This window comes from Homarus americanus, unplaced genomic scaffold (genome assembly GCF_018991925.1).
Source record: "Homarus americanus isolate GMGI-L3 unplaced genomic scaffold, GMGI_Hamer_2.0 scaffold367, whole genome shotgun sequence".
Taxonomy (NCBI): domain Eukaryota; kingdom Metazoa; phylum Arthropoda; class Malacostraca; order Decapoda; family Nephropidae; genus Homarus; species Homarus americanus.
Window position 1 is genome coordinate 12,131,779 of NW_024743709.1, and position 20,224 is coordinate 12,152,002.

Below are 20,224 nucleotides of genomic sequence, written 5' to 3' on the forward strand. Positions count from 1 at the left end.
TCCAACAACCAACCAACCACCCACCCACACACCTCCAACAACCAACCACCCACCCACACACACTCCAACCACCCACACACACCTCCAACAACCACCCACACACACCTCCCAACAACCACCCTACACAACTCTAACACCAATTCTACACACCTCTCCAACAACCACCCCACCTCCAACAACCACCCCACACCTCCAACAACCACCCCACACACCTCCAACAACCACCCCCACACACCTCCAACAACCACCCCACACACCTCCAACCACCCACACACACCTCCAACCACTCACACACCTCCAACAACCACACACACACACCCCAACAACCACCCACACACACCTCCAACAACCACCCACACACACCCTCCAACAACCACCCACACACCTCCAACAACCACCCACACACACCTCCAACAACCACTCCACACACACCCCAACAGCCATCCACACACACCCTCCAACAACCACCCACACACACCTCCAACAACAACCACCCACACACACCTCCTCCAACAACCACCCACACACACCCTCCACCAACCACTCCACACACACACACTCCAAACAACCACCCACACACACACCTCCAACAACCAACCACCCACACACACACACACCTCCAACCAACCACCCACACACTTCACACACCCTCCAACAACTCACTCCACACACACCTCCAAATCCACACACACACACTCCCAACAACCACCCACATACCTTTCCAACAACCACCTACACACACACACCTCCAACAACCACTCCACCCACACACACACACCTTCCAACAACCACCCCACCCACACACACACCAACAACCACCCACCCACACACACACCAACAACCACCCACACACACCTCCAACAACCACCCCACACACACACCCTCCAACAACCCCACACCCACACACACACCTCCAAAACCACCCACACACACACCAACAACCACCCCCACACACACCTCCAACAACCACCCCCACACACACCTCCAACAACCACCCACACACACACACCTCCACCAAACTACCCACAGACCTACCAACCATCCACACACACCTCCAACAACCACACACACCTCCAACAACCCACACACACACACCTCCCCAACAACCCCACCCACACACACACACCCTCCAACAACCACCCACACCACACCCTCCACCAACCACCCACCCACACACACCTCCAACCACCCACCCACACCACACACCCTCCAACAACCACCCACACACACCTCCAACAACCACCCACACACCTCCAACAACCACCCACACACACACACCTCCAACACCCACCCCACACACACCCTCCAACAACCACCCACACACACACCCTCCAAATGCCCCACCCACAGACACTCTCCAACAACCATCCACACACACCTCCAACAACCACACACACCTCCAAACCACACACACCTCCAACAACCACACACACACACCTCCAACAACCACCCACACACACACACACCTCCATAACAACCACCCACACACACACCTCCAACAACCACACACACACACCATCACCTCCAACCACCCACACACACACACCTCCAACAACCACCCACACACACACCTCCAACAGTTCACTCCACACACACACCCCCAACATCACCCACACACACACCCCCTCCAACAACCACCCACACACACACCCTCCAACAACCACCCACACACACACACCTCCAACAACCACCTCACACACCCCTCCAACAACCACCCACACACACCTCCAACAACCACCCACACACACCTCCAACAACCACCCACACACACCTCCAACCACCCACACACACCTCCCCAACAAATCCACCCACACACACACCTCCAACAACCACCCACACACACCTCCAAACTGACTCCACACACACCTCCAACAACCACCCACACACACCTCCAACAAACCACCCACACACACACCCCCAACAACCACACACACACCTCCAACAACCACCACCCACCACGACACACACCTCCAACAACCACTCCACACACACACACCCTCCAACCACCCACACACACACCTCCAACAACCACCCACACACACACCTCCAACCACTCCACACACACACCCTCCAACAAATCTCACCCACACACACACACCTCCAACCACCCACACACACCACACCTCCAACAACCACCCACACACACACCTCCAACAACCACCCACACACACACCTCTCCAACAACCACTCCACACACATTACCTCCAACAACCACCCACACACACACCCTCCAACAACCACCACCACACCTCCAAATGAACCACCCACTCACACCTCCAACAAACACCACACACACCCCACAGCCACCCACTCCACACCTCCAACAACCACCCACACACACCCTCCAACAACTGCCCACACCCTCCAACAACCACCACACCCTCCAAAGACCCACACACACCTCCAACAACCACCCACTCACACCTCCAACAACCACCCACTGCCACCTCCAACAACCACCCACACACACCTTGCCACCAGCCACCCACTCACACCTCCAACAACCACCCACATGCACCCTCCAAGAACCACCCACACACACTCCAACAACCACCCACAGCACACCTCCAACAACCACCCACACACTCCCTCCAACAAACCACCCACACACGTCTACAACAACCACCCACTCACCCCAACAACCACCCACACACACCCCACAACAGCCACTCCACCACACCCTCCAACTACCCACATGCACCTCCAAGAACCACCCACACACCTCCAACAACCACCCACACACCTTCCAACAACCACCACACACACCCTCCAACAACCCCACACACACCCTCCAACAACCACCCTGGCTGGTCAGTCCTCCAACAACCCCTGACCCACACACACCTCCATCAACCACCCACAGCTCACACCTCCAACAACCACCCACACACACCTCCAACAACCACCCACACACACACCTCCAACAACCACACACACACACCCTCCAACAACCACCCACACACACCCTCCAACAACCACCCCACACACACACCTCCAACAACCACCTGCCACACACACACCTCCACAACCACCCACACACACACCTCCAACAACCAACCAGCCTACCCACCACACACCTCCAACAACCAACCACCCACCCACACACACCTCCAACAACCACCCACACACACCTCCTCCAACAACCACCCACACACACCTCCAACAACCACCCTACACAACCTCCAAATGTCCACCCTGCTACACACCTCCAAACAACCACCCTACACACCTCCAACAACCACCCTACACCTCCAACAACCACCCTACACACCTCCAACAACTACACACCCTCCAACAACACCCACACACACCCTCCAACAACCACCCACACACACCTCCAACAACCACTACACACCCTCCAACAAACCACACACACACACCTCCAACAACCACCCACACACCCTCCAACAACCACCCACACACACCTCCAACAACCACCCACACACACCCTCCAACAACCACACACACCTCCAACCACCCACACACACCTCCAACAGCCATCCACACACCTCCAACCACACACCTCCAACAACCACCTGCCACACACCTCCAACAACCACCCACACACCTCCAACAACACTCCACACACACACCCAACAACCACCCACACACACACCCTCCAACAACCAAATCCCACCCCACACCACTGGCCACACCCTCCAACCAAACCACCCACACACACACACCTCCAACAAACCACCACACACACCCTCCCCAACAAACCATCCACACACACACACCCCAACAACCACCCACACACACCCTCCAAACAAACCACCCCACACACACACACCTCCAACAAACTCCACCCACACACACCCTCCAACAACCACCCACCCACACACACCTCCAACAACCACCCAACACCTACACACACACCCTCCAACAACCACACCCACACACACCTCCAACAACCACCCACACACACCTCCAACAACCACCCACACACACCTCCAAAACCAACTCCACACACACACCCTCCAACAACGTTCCCCACACACACCCTCCAACAACCACCCCCTGGTCATCACGTCTCCACACCCACCCACACACACACCCCAACAACCACCCACACACCTCCAACAACCATCTCACACACACCTCCAACAACCACACACACCTCCAACAACCACACACACACACCTCCAACAACCACCCACACACACACACTCTCCAACACCCCACTCTACACACCACACACCTCCAACAACCACCCACACACACACCCTCCACCAACCACCCACACACACACACACCCTCCAACGCAACCACCCACACACACACCTCCAACAACCACCCACACACACACACCCTCCAACAACCACCCACACACACACACCTCCAACAACCACCACACACACACACACACACCTCCAAACAACCACCCACACACACCTCCAACAAACTTCACCCACACACACCTCCAACAAATCACCCACACACACCTCCAACAACTAACCCACACACACCTTCCAACAACCACCCACACACACCTCCAACAACCACCCACACACACACCTCCACCCACACACACACCTCCAACAACCACCCACACACACACCCTCCAACAACCACCCACACACACCCAACAACAACCACCCACACACACACCCTCCAACAACCAATCTGCCCACCTCCACACCACCCACACACACCTCCAAACAACCACACACACACCTCCAACAACCACTCCACACACACCTCCAACCACCCACACACACCTTCCACCAACCACCCACACACACCTCCAACAACCACTCCACACACACACCCTCCAACAACCACCCACACACACACCCTCCACCAACCCCACACACACACCTCCAACAACCACCCACACACATCATCTAAACAAACCACCACACACACACACCTCCAACAACCACCCACACACACCTCCAACAACCACCCACCCCACACCCTCCAACAACCACCCACTCACACCTCCACTCCACACACCCTACAACAGCCACCCACTCCACACCTCCAACCACCCACACCACACCTCCACTAACTGCCCACTCACACCTCCAACAAACCACCACACCCTCCAACAAAGACCCACACACACCCTCCACAACCACCCACCACACCTCCAACAACCACACCACACCTCCAACAACCACCCACACACACACCCCACAACAATCCACCCACTCCACACCCTCCAACAACCACCCACATGCACCTCCAAGAACCACCACCCACACACACCCTCCAACAACCACCCACCACACACCTCCAACAAACCACCACACACCTCCAACAAAACCACCTACACACCGTCTAAACAACCACCCACTTCACACCTTTGCAACAACCACCCACACACACACCCCACAACAGCCACCCACCACACCCTCCACAACTCCACATGCACCTCCACAGAACCACCCACACACACCCTCCAACAACCACCCACACACACCTTCCAACAACCACCCACACACACCTCCAACAACCACCCACACACACCTCCAACCACCCACACACACCTCCACACCACCCACACACACCCTCCAACAACCACCCACACACACCCTCCAACAACCACCCACACACACACACACCTCCAACAACCACCCACACACACACACCTCCAACAAACTACCCACACACACACACACCTTCCAACAACGGCCCACACACACACCCTCCAACACCACCCACACACACACCTCCAACAACCAACCAACCACCCACCCACACACACCCTCCAACAACCAACCAACCACCCACCTATTACTGACACCTCCAACAACCACTCACACATACCTCCATCAACCAACACACACACCAACAACCACCCCACACAACCTCCAACAACCACACACCTCCAACAACCACCCCACACACCCTCCAACAACCACCCCACACACCTCCAAACAACCACCCCACACACCTCCAACAACCACCCCACACCTCCAACAACCCACACCTCCAACAACCACCCACACACACCTCCACCCACCACACACCTCTACCAACCACACATAACACACACACACCTCCAACAACCACTCCCACACACCTCCAACAACCACCCACACACACCTCCAGATCCACCCACACACACCTCCAACCACCCACACACCTCTCCAACCACCCCACACACACCCTCCAACAGCCATCCACACACACCTCCAACCACCCACACACACCTCCAAACCACTCCACACACACCTCCAACAAATCCACCCACACACCTCCAACAACCACCACACACACACACACTCCAAACACACACACACACCTCCAACAACACCAACCACCCACACACACACACACACACCTCCAACAACCAACCACTCCACACACACACACCTCCAACAACCACACCCACACACACCCTCCAACAACCACCCACACACACCTCCAACAACCACCACACACACCCTCCAACAACCACCCACACACACACACCCTCCAACAAACCACTCCACACACACCTCCAACAACCACCATTTCACACACACCTCCAACAACAACCCACACACACACACTCCAACAACCACACACACCTCCAACAACCAACCACCCACACACACCTCCAACAACCACACACCCACACACACCTCTGCAACAACCACACACACACACTCCAACAACCACCCACACACACACTCTCCCCACAACTACCTCACACACACACCCTCCAACAACCACCCACACACACCTCCAACAACCACCCACACACACACCCCAAACCCCACCCACACACACACCCCCAAACAACCACCCACACACACACCCTCCAACAACCACCACACACACCTCCAACAACCACCCCACACACCCTCCAACAACCACCCACACACACCTCCAACCTGACCACCCACACACACACACCTCTCCAACAACCACCCCACACACTGACCTCCAAGAACCACTCTACACACCTCCAACAACCACCTGCCACACACCTCCAACCCACCACCCACACACACACCTCCAACAACCACCTACTATTGACACCTTCCAACAACCACCCACACACACACCTCCAACAACCACCCACACACACACCTCCACCAACCACCCACACACACACCTCCAAACTCCAACCACCCACACACACACCCTCCAACAACCACCCACACACACACCTCCACCAACCACCCACACACACACCTCCCCAACCACATGACACCTCCAACAACCACACACACCTCCAACAACCACCCACACACACACACCACCCTCCAACAACCACCACACACACACCTCCACAATCTCACACACCATGGCCACCTCCAACAAAACCACCCACACCCTCCAACAACCACCCACACACACAGACCCGTCCACACACACCTCCAACAACCACCCACACACACCTCCACACCCCACACACACCCTCCAACAACCACCACACACACACCCCAACAACCACCCACACACACCCCAACAACCACCCACACACACACACACCTCCAAACCACACACCTTCAAACAACCACACACACCCCAACCACACACACATACCTCCAACAACCACCCACACACACCCTTTCAACAACCACCCACACACATACCTCCACAACCACCCACACACACACACACACACACACCCTCCAACAACCACCCACACACACACACACACACACCTTCCAACAACCACCCACACACACCCTCCAACAACCACCCACACACACACACACCCTCCAACAGAACTCACTCCACACACACCTCCAGCCCAAACTTTCACCCACACACACACACCTCCAACCACCCACACACACACCTCCAACAACCACCACACACACACCTCCAACAACCACCCACACACACACCTCCAACAACCACCCACACACACCTCCAACAACCACACACACACACCTCCAACAACTACCTACACACACACCCTCCAACAACCACCCACACACACACTCCACAACCACCCACACACACACCCTCCAAATCAACCACCACACCCCTCCAACAACCACCACACACACAGACCAACAACCACCCACACACACCTCCAACAACTCCACACACACTCCAACACCCACTGACACACACCCTCCAGCCCAACCACCCACACACACCTCCAACAACCACTCCACACACACACCTCCAACAACCACTGACACACACCTCCAACAACCACTGACACACACCTCCAACAACCACCTGCCACACCTCTGGAATAAATTCACGACATACCTCCAACAACCACCCACACACACCCTTTCAATGCCCACACACACTCCCCCACCACCCACTAACACCTCCAACAACCCACCCACACACACCTCCACCAAACCACCCCACACACCTCCAAACACCCCACACACCTCCAACAACCACCCACACACCTCCACCAACCACACACACCTCCAAACCACCACACACCTCCTCCAACAACCACCCACACACACCCAACAACCACTCCCACACATCAATCTCCAAACTCCCACACTTCAACAACCACCTGCCCACACACCTCCAACAACTAACCCACACACCCTCCAACAACCACCCACACACACCCTCCAACAACCACCCACACACACACAACCTCCAGTCAACCACCCACACACACACCTCTCCCAACAACCACCCACACACACACCTCCAACAACCACCCAGCCACACACCTCCAAACCACCCCACACACACACACCTCCCACCCACACACACACACCCTCCCACAACCACCCACACACACACCCTCTCCAACAACCACCCACACACACACCTCCTCCAACAAACCCACCCACACACCACCCTCCCTGCTAAACCATCCACCCACCTGCACACACACCTTCCACCAACCACCCACACACCTCCAACAACAACCCCAACATCACCCACGCACCCCAACATCACCCACGCACCCCACCCACCACCCCAACACCCCACGCACCCCAACCACCCACACACCCCAACACCCACACACCCCAACATCACCCACACACCCCATCACCCACACACCCCAACACCCACACACCCACACACCCCAACACCCACACACCCCAACACCCACACACCTCCAACACCCACACACCCAAACACCCACACACTCCAAACACCCACACACCTCCAACATCACCCACACACCTCCAACATCACCCACACACCTCCAACATCACCCACACACCCTCCAACATCACCCACACACTCCAACATCACCCACACACCTAACACCCACACACCCCAACACTCACCCACACACCTCCAACATCACCCACACACCCTCCAACATCACCCACACACTCCAACACTCCACACACCTCCAACACTCCACACACCTCCAACACACCCACACACCTCCAACATCACCACACACCTCCAACATCACCCACACACCTCCAACACACCCACACACCTCCAACACCCACACACCTCCAACATCACCCACACCTCCAACATCACCCACACACCTCCAACATCACCCACACACCTCCAACATCACCCACACACCCTCCAACATCACCCACACACCCTCCAACATCACCCACACACACCTCCACACATCACCCACACACCCTCCAACATCACCCACACACCTCCAACATCACCCACACACCTCCACCCACACACTCCAACATCACCCACACACCCCAACACCCACACACACCCCACCCACACCCACCATCACCCACACCCCACCCACACATCCCCAACACCCACACATCCCCAACACCCACACACTCCAACATCACCCACACACACCCTCAACATCACCCACACACACCCCAACATCACCCAACACCCAACACACCCACACACCCCAACACCCACACACACCCCACAACACACCCACACCTCCAACACACCCACACACCCCACATCACCCACAACCCCAACATCACACACCCCAAATCCCCACACCCACACCCCACATCACCCACACCCAAACATCACCACACACCCCAACACCCACACACCCCAACACCCACACACCCCAACATCACCCACACACACACCCCAACATCACCCACACACCCCAATCACCCACACACCCCAACATCACCCACACCCCCAACATCACCCACACATCCCCAACATCACCCACACACCCCAACACCCCACACACACCCAAACACCCACACACACACACCCCCAACATCACCCACACACCCAACATCACCCACACACCCCAACACCCACACCACAACATCACCCACACCCTCCAACATCACCCACACACCCCAGCATCACCCACACACCCCAACACCCACACCCTCCAACATCACCCACACACCCCAGCATCACCCACACCCCCCAACATCACCCACACACCCCAACATCACCCACACACCCCAACATCACCCACACACCCCAACATCACCCACAACCCTCCAACATCTCCCCAACATCACCCACACACCCACACAGAATCCTTTTTATGATCAGTCACAAGCAGTCCCTATTTCCACCTTCATCACAAAGTTAAGGACCGGAAGAATTGTGAATGACCTAAATAAATGCCTGGATGATAGAATCACTGAATACATTTTCAGATAAAATCTCCAAGGTCCTGTGATCCCTGGAACATGTAAAGTTTAGGAACAAACTGAAGCTAACAAATACTGAATATAAACTCTGTGACTGATTAAAAAATTAACTTCAGGATGAACCTCTAGTAGTTTGAGACAACAAAGTACAATTTATGAAGTTAAAGTGTATTGCTCTTGATTTTAAGTATCATGTGCCATATCAGGAAAAAAGCTTGTGAAGTTTAATGAAAGACAGATCCAACGGTTCCTAACATTTATTTTTCCTCACTAGGTGTGGCAATGTTCATTTATAAGGACCCGAAGGGAGCATCGCCTGCAGGTGGTGTAGGTATTGGGCTAGGAGAGGTTCTTTTGGTGAGTAATGGCTGGATATTACCGTTTTTTCTTACTACAGTACAGCGTTTCATTTTTACATTGTCTGAAAGGCCAGAAAAAAAGGGGGGGGGGTGTGTGTGTGTGGAATTTGAAAGTTAATTTTCTTCCAAATGTGATTAAGGGGTGTTTGATATGGTTAAATAGTAGTATCATTTTCATTTAATAAAGCACAGTAGAGCCCTGGCTCAGGTAAATGATCAGCAGTACCCCTGTAAAATGATCATCTACTGTATATATGTACACATTTGATTTAGAACCATGTAAATTGATACAATACTGTGTTATTATGCAGCTGTTGTCACTGACAATGGATGGGCTTACAGGAGCAGTGCAAGAACGTATGATTAGCGAGTCGAAGACGAAGTCTGGACACATGATGCTGAACATGAACCTCTACTCTATTGGCTACTTAGCTGTTGGTATGTACTAAACTCTACGTCCAGGAGGATGTTATAAATTTAAGAATATATTAGAGCAAGGGCTTACATAAACATTTCTTTATTGACTAGCATTAGGAAACAAATTTGCAGTCTTAATATTAAATTTTCTGTAATATTAAAGGACACACACACACGCACGCACATATTTTCATTTTGTCATAAATTACTGTGCGTATTGATAGCAAGGTCTTCAAAGATAAGGTACCATTTTGAACTTTGTACTGGATACAACTTTTATCTCAATGTAGACAAAGAATTAAGCAAAGAAAAGGTTAGTTTGATAAGTCAAGGGAATTTATTACACAACCTCTCCCATATATTGTCAAATGTCTTAAATTTGTATTTTATGGTTATGAGTTTCAAAAAGTGTACTTGTTACATAATGTTTTTAATGCCACTGCCATCAACAGCTCTCCTGGTGACTGGGGAGATCTTCACTTTTGCCAGTTTTGTTCACCGCTACCCAGAAGTTCTCACAAAAATGCTAATCTTCAGCATCTGTAGTGCACTTGGCCAAGTAAGTGTTTACTTTACTGTATTTCCTAAATTTTTTAATGCAGGTTTTGAATGGCATTTGACATCTGCTGTTAGTGTTTATTTATTTATTGTTTGGGATGAATTAAAAATTTTAATATTGCCAATCATTCGAAAGTGGAATGGAGATCCTTCTTATCCTTGTATCATAAGATTGAGCTAAAATGGACAGGTTACAATTTGGTATTTCATTCATGAACATTTATAAACAGGAAATTGATGTTCTAAATATGTGTCAAATTAGGAATTGCTCGTGACAAGTCTCAAATGATTTCTTGGCTGACAGAATAATCTGCAAATAAATGAAAGTTCCCTCGTCATATTGAAGAATTTGGTTGATATGGCAGCAAACACAGGAAATGAATACAGGCAGTCCCCAGGTTATGTACGAGTTCCATTCCTACGGACTCTGGTCGTTGCTGGGTCGCTAACGAAACTGCCGTGTGCCAAGTCTTCACAGTCTACGTATATATGGAGATCTTGTATGATGACACCGGAACTTCGTAATTCACGCTGACGACACAACAAAACTGTTCAGCTGCTAGTGAAATACCAATTGTTAGTCCAGGTTATGAAACCTTTCTTCAACACTGCAACACTGTAACTAGAAAATGCTGAGTGGGGTCTACTTCAACCGGCTCAATCTGGATATGTAATATACAGGCTGTAATATATGTATATTACGAATTCTGCACGTATTTGTATGTGACAGAGATAAGGAACACTCACTCAATATCGTCTCAATACGGGATATAGTTTTAAACACTCGGATTATGTAACGCGTCACTGCTGTGTGTTTTCAGTTTTTCTCAAGACACAGACGGTTGATATGACTACCAGTTTGAAGAATCCGTACACACCGCTGCCACCTATATGAATCGGCTGCTTGTGCAATTAACCAGGCCGTTCACCTATATTTATATTTGGGTTTTAAGTAACGAAACCCAAACGGTAGTTCCTTTGTTTTATTATAAAAGGGTTGTATATATATTTCCTAAGTGATAGATCAACCGTAAGTCTCACTGTCTAGGAATGAATGAGAAAGGGACGGCATTTATGTATTATAAACGTTAGGTCACGTCCTTACGATATAAGTTGATGTGAGCGACTGACTGTGAGGACCTCGCTGTGCGGGTTTACAGAAATGCTGACTTATGGGTCTCGCCCTCTTGGGAGAGTTGCCCGCTCACATGTCCAACTCATGTCTTACTCATAGACAGTGGAAAGTTACAGGGGGTGAATCTGAATATGATATCAGATGTATTGACCCATTTATACAATATGTTCTGTTGATGAGACAGGGGCCTATTACATTAGGTTGAAGATGTACGTAAGTCAAACCATATACCCTATGTTTAAAATCCCACTATATCATAGCCTTAGTCCTCATATACATTTAAAATCACTCAGTTTAAGAGAAAAGAAGAAATAAATGACAAAATACAGTAAATGCAAGTAAAAATTAAGTCATCAGGTAAATAAAATACTGTAAATTTAAAGTTTAACACTTAAATTGAAACCTGGAGCTGGCTTCTCTCTTTTTCCTGAATCGAGGCTAGGCTTACAGGCATATATTGCTGATTATGAGCTTCCACCCATATCATTAACAATCTTTCCATTTCAATTATCAATTCACTTCTTTGTTTTGTTATCACAGTTGACTGCATTGGTGTTGATCTTTTGACATGTTCAAGAAGTTCCTTTTTTTTTCAAAATTTTTCTGATCAATGACTGACTGAAGCCCAATGCTCTACCAATGACTAATGGTGATTCACTTCTTTCAGAAGGTTTAATTACATCTACTTTCACTTTCATTGTAAATCTCTTGCATCAGATTTGCATTTGGGAGTCATGATGAGGGCAGAAAAATAGTTAATAAGCCAAAAATATAACACTGCTCTTGGTCAAACATGTTATTGAGATAAGTGTACAGTAATGCATACTGACTACCCCAAGGTGCATGGCTGGGTGACGCTCCACTCCTAACCCGCCTTGCCGCTCTGCCTTGCAAACTAGCTCTCGTACATTACTATGAACTGTTGCACTTATGTCGGATTCTTAAAACGATATTCTTTTTGGGGACTTCGTTCGTGTCGGCAGATGTTCATAAGTCACACGTACGTAACCTGAGGACCTCCTGTAATCTAATACTGAGGACATCGTGGCTTGGTGAAAATGCCTTAAAACATAATTAAATAAATTCAGATGAAAGTACTGTATAGTTATCTGCTAGAATACAAAGTGAACTGATGCAGTATTTACCGTATTTTTCGGCTTAAAAGACGCACTTTTTATGACAAAAATATACCTCGAAAATTACCATGCGTCTTCCAGGATGCTAGTCGATGAGTTGTAGCAGAGGTTTTTGAAATCAGCCCCTTACAAAGACTGTTACCTCATTACAGTACTTAACAATTACAAGTGTTCTCTATACAGTACTATAAAACTATTGATTTAACTAATATTGTTGATATATTGCAAAAAAAAAAAAAACCCTTGCTGCTGTGTGGTTTGTTTACTAATGGCAGTGGTGCAGCAGTGCCATCTATTGAGGAATTGCTAAAGGTTGTCTGCTGGTCTCAAATGCAGGAATGTTGTTTCTTTATATGCAGGCTCTCATATTTGGATGCCTATTTACAGTAGGCTCTCATATTTGGATACCCATTTAGACTGTAAAATCCCACAAAATTAAAATCTTCCAAATTTAAATACACCTTTGTCATCCAAGTAAAAACACACACACAACAACAACATTGGCTGTCCTTGTGTTTTCAACTTTATTACCACTGGTGGATAGATATTTTTTTTTAATTCAGAAACATTAATTAAAATATATATGAACAGTAAATAAGTGTTGCTTTCATATTCTTATGTAGAGTAATGATATGTTTACACACGTGCTCACTTACATACACGATCTCACTTTTTTTTTACCCTTAATTGTTAGCTACTTCCATTGTTCCATTTATTAACATTAAATAACATTACTTAAAACAACCATATTAATTTTTTTACATTAATTTTAATACAGCTACAATGGAGGACTTATTTTCTTCAGTTTTATAATTATGTAGAACCAATCAGTCACTGGTTTTGCAAAAAACGAGTTGTTTTTTTACTTTTATTTTGTTTTTAAACAAAGATTTTTTGTTTTATATAGAAGTTGATATACGTACATGTTTACATTTGCTTACCTTCTACTGTTGGAAAATATTTCCCGTCGTTGTCATACCGACAAAAACAAGAGAAAGAATGTAAACACTACAGCCCCTAAGATGTGGAGGTGACCAGGTGTATAAAATGAGTGCTGTATTAAAGATTTAACCTTCTTATACAGATTTTTTTTTAAATTGATGAAAATGACGACTGATAATCAGTTCTAAGTGATCATATTCAAAGAGGTGTGTGTACTTGTGCCAAAAGGGCTGTATAATTATCAAGTAACGGTTTTACTGGTGGTTTCACTGGTGTTGGTAGTAGGGAGGTACCGGGTACTACTGCCTGGGAAGATATTGTTAGACCCTGCTGCCATATGGCATCACGAAAATTGTGACCAAGTCCCAGGTTGCTGATCTGACTTTCTGCCACATTTACACACAATTGCAGGTCTCAATTGTTTCTCTTACTTTGACAACACAACATACTGTACATATATTGTTTCTCACTCTTGATTTTTGTTTTTTTGTATTTATTATTATTATTATTATTATTATTATTATTTTTATTATTTTTATTATTATTATTACTATTATTATTACTATTATTATTACATTTTTGCCCCCTAGGCCCCAATGTGGGTCAGTGACCTGTGCCCAGGTGGGCTAATACCTGAAGAAAAAAATTTAGAATTTCATTTCCAAAATCAGGGTGCGTCTTCCACGATGCAATGTCTTCTAAGCCGAAAAATACGGCAGTACTGTACCTTAATGATAAACTCTTGTAGTGTGGATTTTAAGGAAAAAACAGGCAGAGGAAGCATAAATGAATTTTGGAAATATGAAGATAGAGTTCAGCCATGGTATGTCTAATGGCAAAAAGCCAAAGAAGAATGTAGAGATGAAAGATGGAAGATTTCTCGCTGCTAAAAATTTGTTCTCTCTGGCTAAAGGGTTGTTGATTGTTCTGAAAATCAATAAGATAGGAGTTGGAACATACTTGGGGGAGAGATTAATATCCATGGTCTTGGTATAGTACATGGTTAGCAGCAGCAATTTTGGAGACTAAAAAAGGTCTGGAGGCCACTGTAATCAGGAAAGCTGAAGTAAACATTGTTACCAGCTTTGGAATTAGCTTACTTCCTCCAATAAAGATTACCCTTCAAAGCATCATTGATAAAGATAATGAAGAGAAGTCCCATCCATGTTCATGGGAGATGATGCAGGTGAGGAATTGAACGTAGGATATTGACCCACAAGCAAACAACTTGACAGATTTCACAGAGGTCTGTAAGCTATGGAATGAGGCATCCCTAGATCCCCAGGTTCAGTTCTTTGTTGATGATTATGGTATAGGTGACTACGTCAAATGCTTTGTTGAAGCTGTGGAGGTGCGAGACACAGAGGTTATTAATTTTTCTTGATTGCATTAAAATAAAATTTAGGAATTTGACAAGGAGCCTTCAATATAGCTAAACTGCTAATGGTCTATGGAGCCCACAATCTCTATATGAACTCAGTTAAATACATTATCTTTGCAGATTAGGCTGACAACAAAGGGTTGTAACTTGATGACTCGGGTACTGTATCAAAAAATGTGCAGCATTTTGCACTTGTGAAAGAAACCATGATAATGGAGTAGAGAAGTTTAACTAGTTCCTGGAGAACATCTTGTAGCATGAAGTAAGAGTAGTTAGTGTTAAATAGTAGTACTGTATAATCTGGTTACCTCAAATTCTTGCACAATATCAGGTGAGGAGCCTGAAAGTTGTTGCTTGGTTGTATGAAGCAACAAGGGTTAACCAGGTAGGAATTTGGAAGGGAAACACTATACTGGAACACAACTGTTGCAATAGTTAAGAGACTTATGTTAGCAAGTGATGGAAGAGTCTATGTATCTTTTGAATCCTGCCACCCTGCTTTTTCAGGAATGTTCTTGCCAGGATTAAAAATGAAAATAATTTAATTGAGTACAAAGTTTTTTTTTTTTAAATATTACCTTAACTCTGCATTCATATACTGTATAACCTGTTCATTTGTATAAATGAAAGTTTTCTAACTACAGCTGTCCTTTTTTTTTCAGTTTTTCATATTCTTAATGGTGAGTGACTTTGGGCCTCTGCCATGCTCAGTGGTGACAACAACTCGTAAATTCTTCACTGTGCTGGGGTCAGTTATTCTCTTTGGTAACACGCTCTTGCCTCGACAGTGGGCAGGGACTGCCTTTGTATTTTCAGGTATGTAGTTGTATGAATTGTTTACAGTATTACAGATACTATGTACAGTGCCTGCACAGTGCAATGCCTTTTATCCAAATTCCAACTCTCTGAATCTTCCAGGTATTTAAACTTCGTTGTCTTTGGTCCTGTCTGATAAAAATTCTAATTTAGTCCTATAATCCAAATGCAACCGAAGAGTTCAGGTGTCTGCCACCAGTAGCACTGTAACTGCTTTGTTTATAAATGTGTTTGGCTTTTTGGTTGGTGGAAGGTGTTGGCTTTAATTTCATGCCATAATAAACAGTAAAATAGATACAGACACCTCAATATAAACAATGAGAGGAGGGGAGAAGGATAAGCTTCCACTGGCAGTCACAGACTCACGGGGTGGGCCAGTCAAAGACGTGTGCTGGACGTGTGTGTCTTACCAACACTGTCTCACAGACAGGAACTGGACTTGTGAGTAAACTTTACAAACACATATTTTATTTTTTAATATAACATCAATTAATCACATAAATTCTAATTCAGTTAAATTTATTTTAAAAATATGTTTTCTTCGATTACAGTTCAATTCCAATATATGCATTTTACCAATTAATTTCAATTCAACTCGTAATTGACTTCATGTTTGGTATGCCGTGGTCACATTTGGGGGAGGGAGAGTGGGCTGCCTCCACGAGTCCATGCATGTGTTCACTTCCCACACACACTGTACACACCCATGCTCTTCATTTTTCTTATTTTATAGTTTTATATTATATATTCTTTATTTTTATGCCACATTGGAGTGTTGTAATGATTATTTCACAACTTTTACAGTTTCATTACATGTAACAGTGGCATCATGCCATCTCACAGGCCACCTCATCCCAATTTTTTTTCCATTTCTCCGAGTCAAATTATCGCTAAACCGAATTTTGACCCGTCGTTAATTATTGCAGGTTCTTGTAGGCACATCCAATTATCTGAGCCATCATTGGTTCCAATGAGTTTGGATTAAAGGAATTACACTGTAATTCTTTGTCCATAGTCATGGGCTGTTACCAGAGTTTCATTTATTTGAATCTTGGCACTTGTTGTTAAGAGAATGTTAGGGGATGGATTTTAGTATTTTAAACCTGTTCACCTTGTAGTTAACCTCTGTGAACATTCCCCTACCAGTGTCTTTTTTCACCCCAAAAATGGTACTCTGTATTTTGAAATTTCTCCATTTTATTACTTTTTTTTTATGAAGATCACAGTTTCTATGTCTAATATTAAGATTTGTTAACCTTTAATGAGCAGCAGGATTTTTGAGACATATTTTGGGTGCACCTGTGGCTTTGTTGTTGTCTGGTTACTATGACGACGCTGGCAGCTTGCTCCACAGCCGGAAAAACATGTACTCCCAGTTCAACTCATGATTTCTCCAAGAAATTATTATTTATTTGTATTTATAGACTAAATGTGAAAATGTAGAAAATTGATTCACCTCTATAATGATGGAAAATAAGTGAAATGTCTCAATTAGAGCGTGTCCTACATGTATTTTTTAATGTTCTATATTTTTTTATGGGGAACAGCCCACCCAGGCACAGGTCATCGACACACAACAGGGCCTAGGGGGCGAGAAAGTAAGAGTAAAAAGAAATAAAAATAGAAGAAAAAAATTATTAATCTACACAACGAAGATGCCAGAAAACCAGCTTTTTGAAGTGAGACAGATTGTATAAGTGTGGAAACACAGAAGGAGGCAGAGCATTCCACAGCTTGGCTGTGTGAGGAAAGAAGGATGTACTGTAACTGGTTGTTCTAGTGTGACCGACATCCACAGAGAAATGGTGGGCACCGCTGGCAAGACGTGTGTTACGAGCCCATGACCTTGCCAGCGGTACACAGAATGCGAAATTCACAGAACATTGCCCTTTAAAGTACCTGTAAAAGAGAGAGTGAAGCATCATTGTGGCAAAGAGAAAGGGAAGAGAGATTACGAACTAAAGGAGGAGAGTCAATGAGACACAATGCCTTTGATTCCACCCTATCTAACAGTTGTACAGAAGAAGTGCCACCCCAGATATGAGAGCAGTACTCCTAGTTAGGACGAGTAAATCCCCTATAAACTTGAAGCAACTGCTCAGGAGTGAAGTAGCTATGGCATCTGTACAGCATTCCCAACTTTCGGGAGGCAGCTTTAGCAATGTTGAGGATGTGTGGCTTCCATGACATATTAGAGGAAATGGTGAGACCTAGTATATCTATTTTAGAATTTGGCAGAATGATACCGTCCTGAAATGTGATTGGTGGGAGATCATCTAATTTGGATAGTGTAATTGGTAAATACTGAGTTTTATTACTATTGAATTTAACCAAGTTTCTACCTCCCCATTCGGAGATGCTGCACAGATCCACATTGATAGAAGTAATGATATCAGCTCTAGAAACAGATCTAGTTTGAGAATTAGGAGGAAGGGAAAAATGTGAAGTAGAGTGAAGCGTAGAATTATCAGCGTAAGAATGGATAGAATTAGCCTTAGTGTGAAGTAAATCATTGATAAAAAGAAGGAAGAGAGTAGGTGAAAGATCAGAACCCTGTGGAACACCTCTATTGGAAGAGAAAGAGCGAGAGATCGATCCCTCGACATCAACTGCCATGGATCGGTTCTCAAGGAAACTAGAAATTGGAGAACAAAATGGGGGAGAGAAGCAAAAACTTGTGTCATACCCTGTCAAAGAGAGGATGACCAAAGATGGGTGCAGTAGGAGAGCAGATCACCAGTAGATCTCGCCTGGCAAAAACCATACTGGTGATCTTACAAAAGAGAATGGCATTCAAGGTGACGGAGAAAATGAGAGTTCAAGATAGTTTAAAAAATCATAGAGAGGGATGAAGTTAGGGCAATGTGGCGAGAGTTAGAGGGATGGGCTGAACCAAGACATGCTTCCAAGAAGAAGGAAAAGTTTGGGTTTTGAGGCAAAGGCAAAAGAAGTGAGCAAGCACAGGGGCCAGAATTTCAGAACACGAAGGGGCATTCTGTCTGGTCCATGCGCCT

At 47.0% G+C, this 20,224-nt stretch overlaps 1 protein-coding gene across 2 annotated transcripts in view; it reads left to right on the plus strand.

Annotated features, from left to right (window-relative positions):
* LOC121877261 (solute carrier family 35 member B1-like) overlaps window positions 1-20,224 on the plus strand; it is a 60,774-nt gene that overhangs the window by 21,342 nt on the left and 19,208 nt on the right. For both annotated transcript variants that reach the window (XM_042382919.1, XM_042382920.1), the window contains exons 4-7: window positions 10,741-10,823; window positions 11,137-11,263; window positions 11,695-11,801; window positions 17,057-17,210. In XM_042382919.1, coding sequence (XP_042238853.1) covers window positions 10,741-10,823; window positions 11,137-11,263; window positions 11,695-11,801; window positions 17,057-17,210 — 471 coding nt within the window. The remainder of the gene's footprint in view (window positions 1-10,740; window positions 10,824-11,136; window positions 11,264-11,694; window positions 11,802-17,056; window positions 17,211-20,224) is intronic.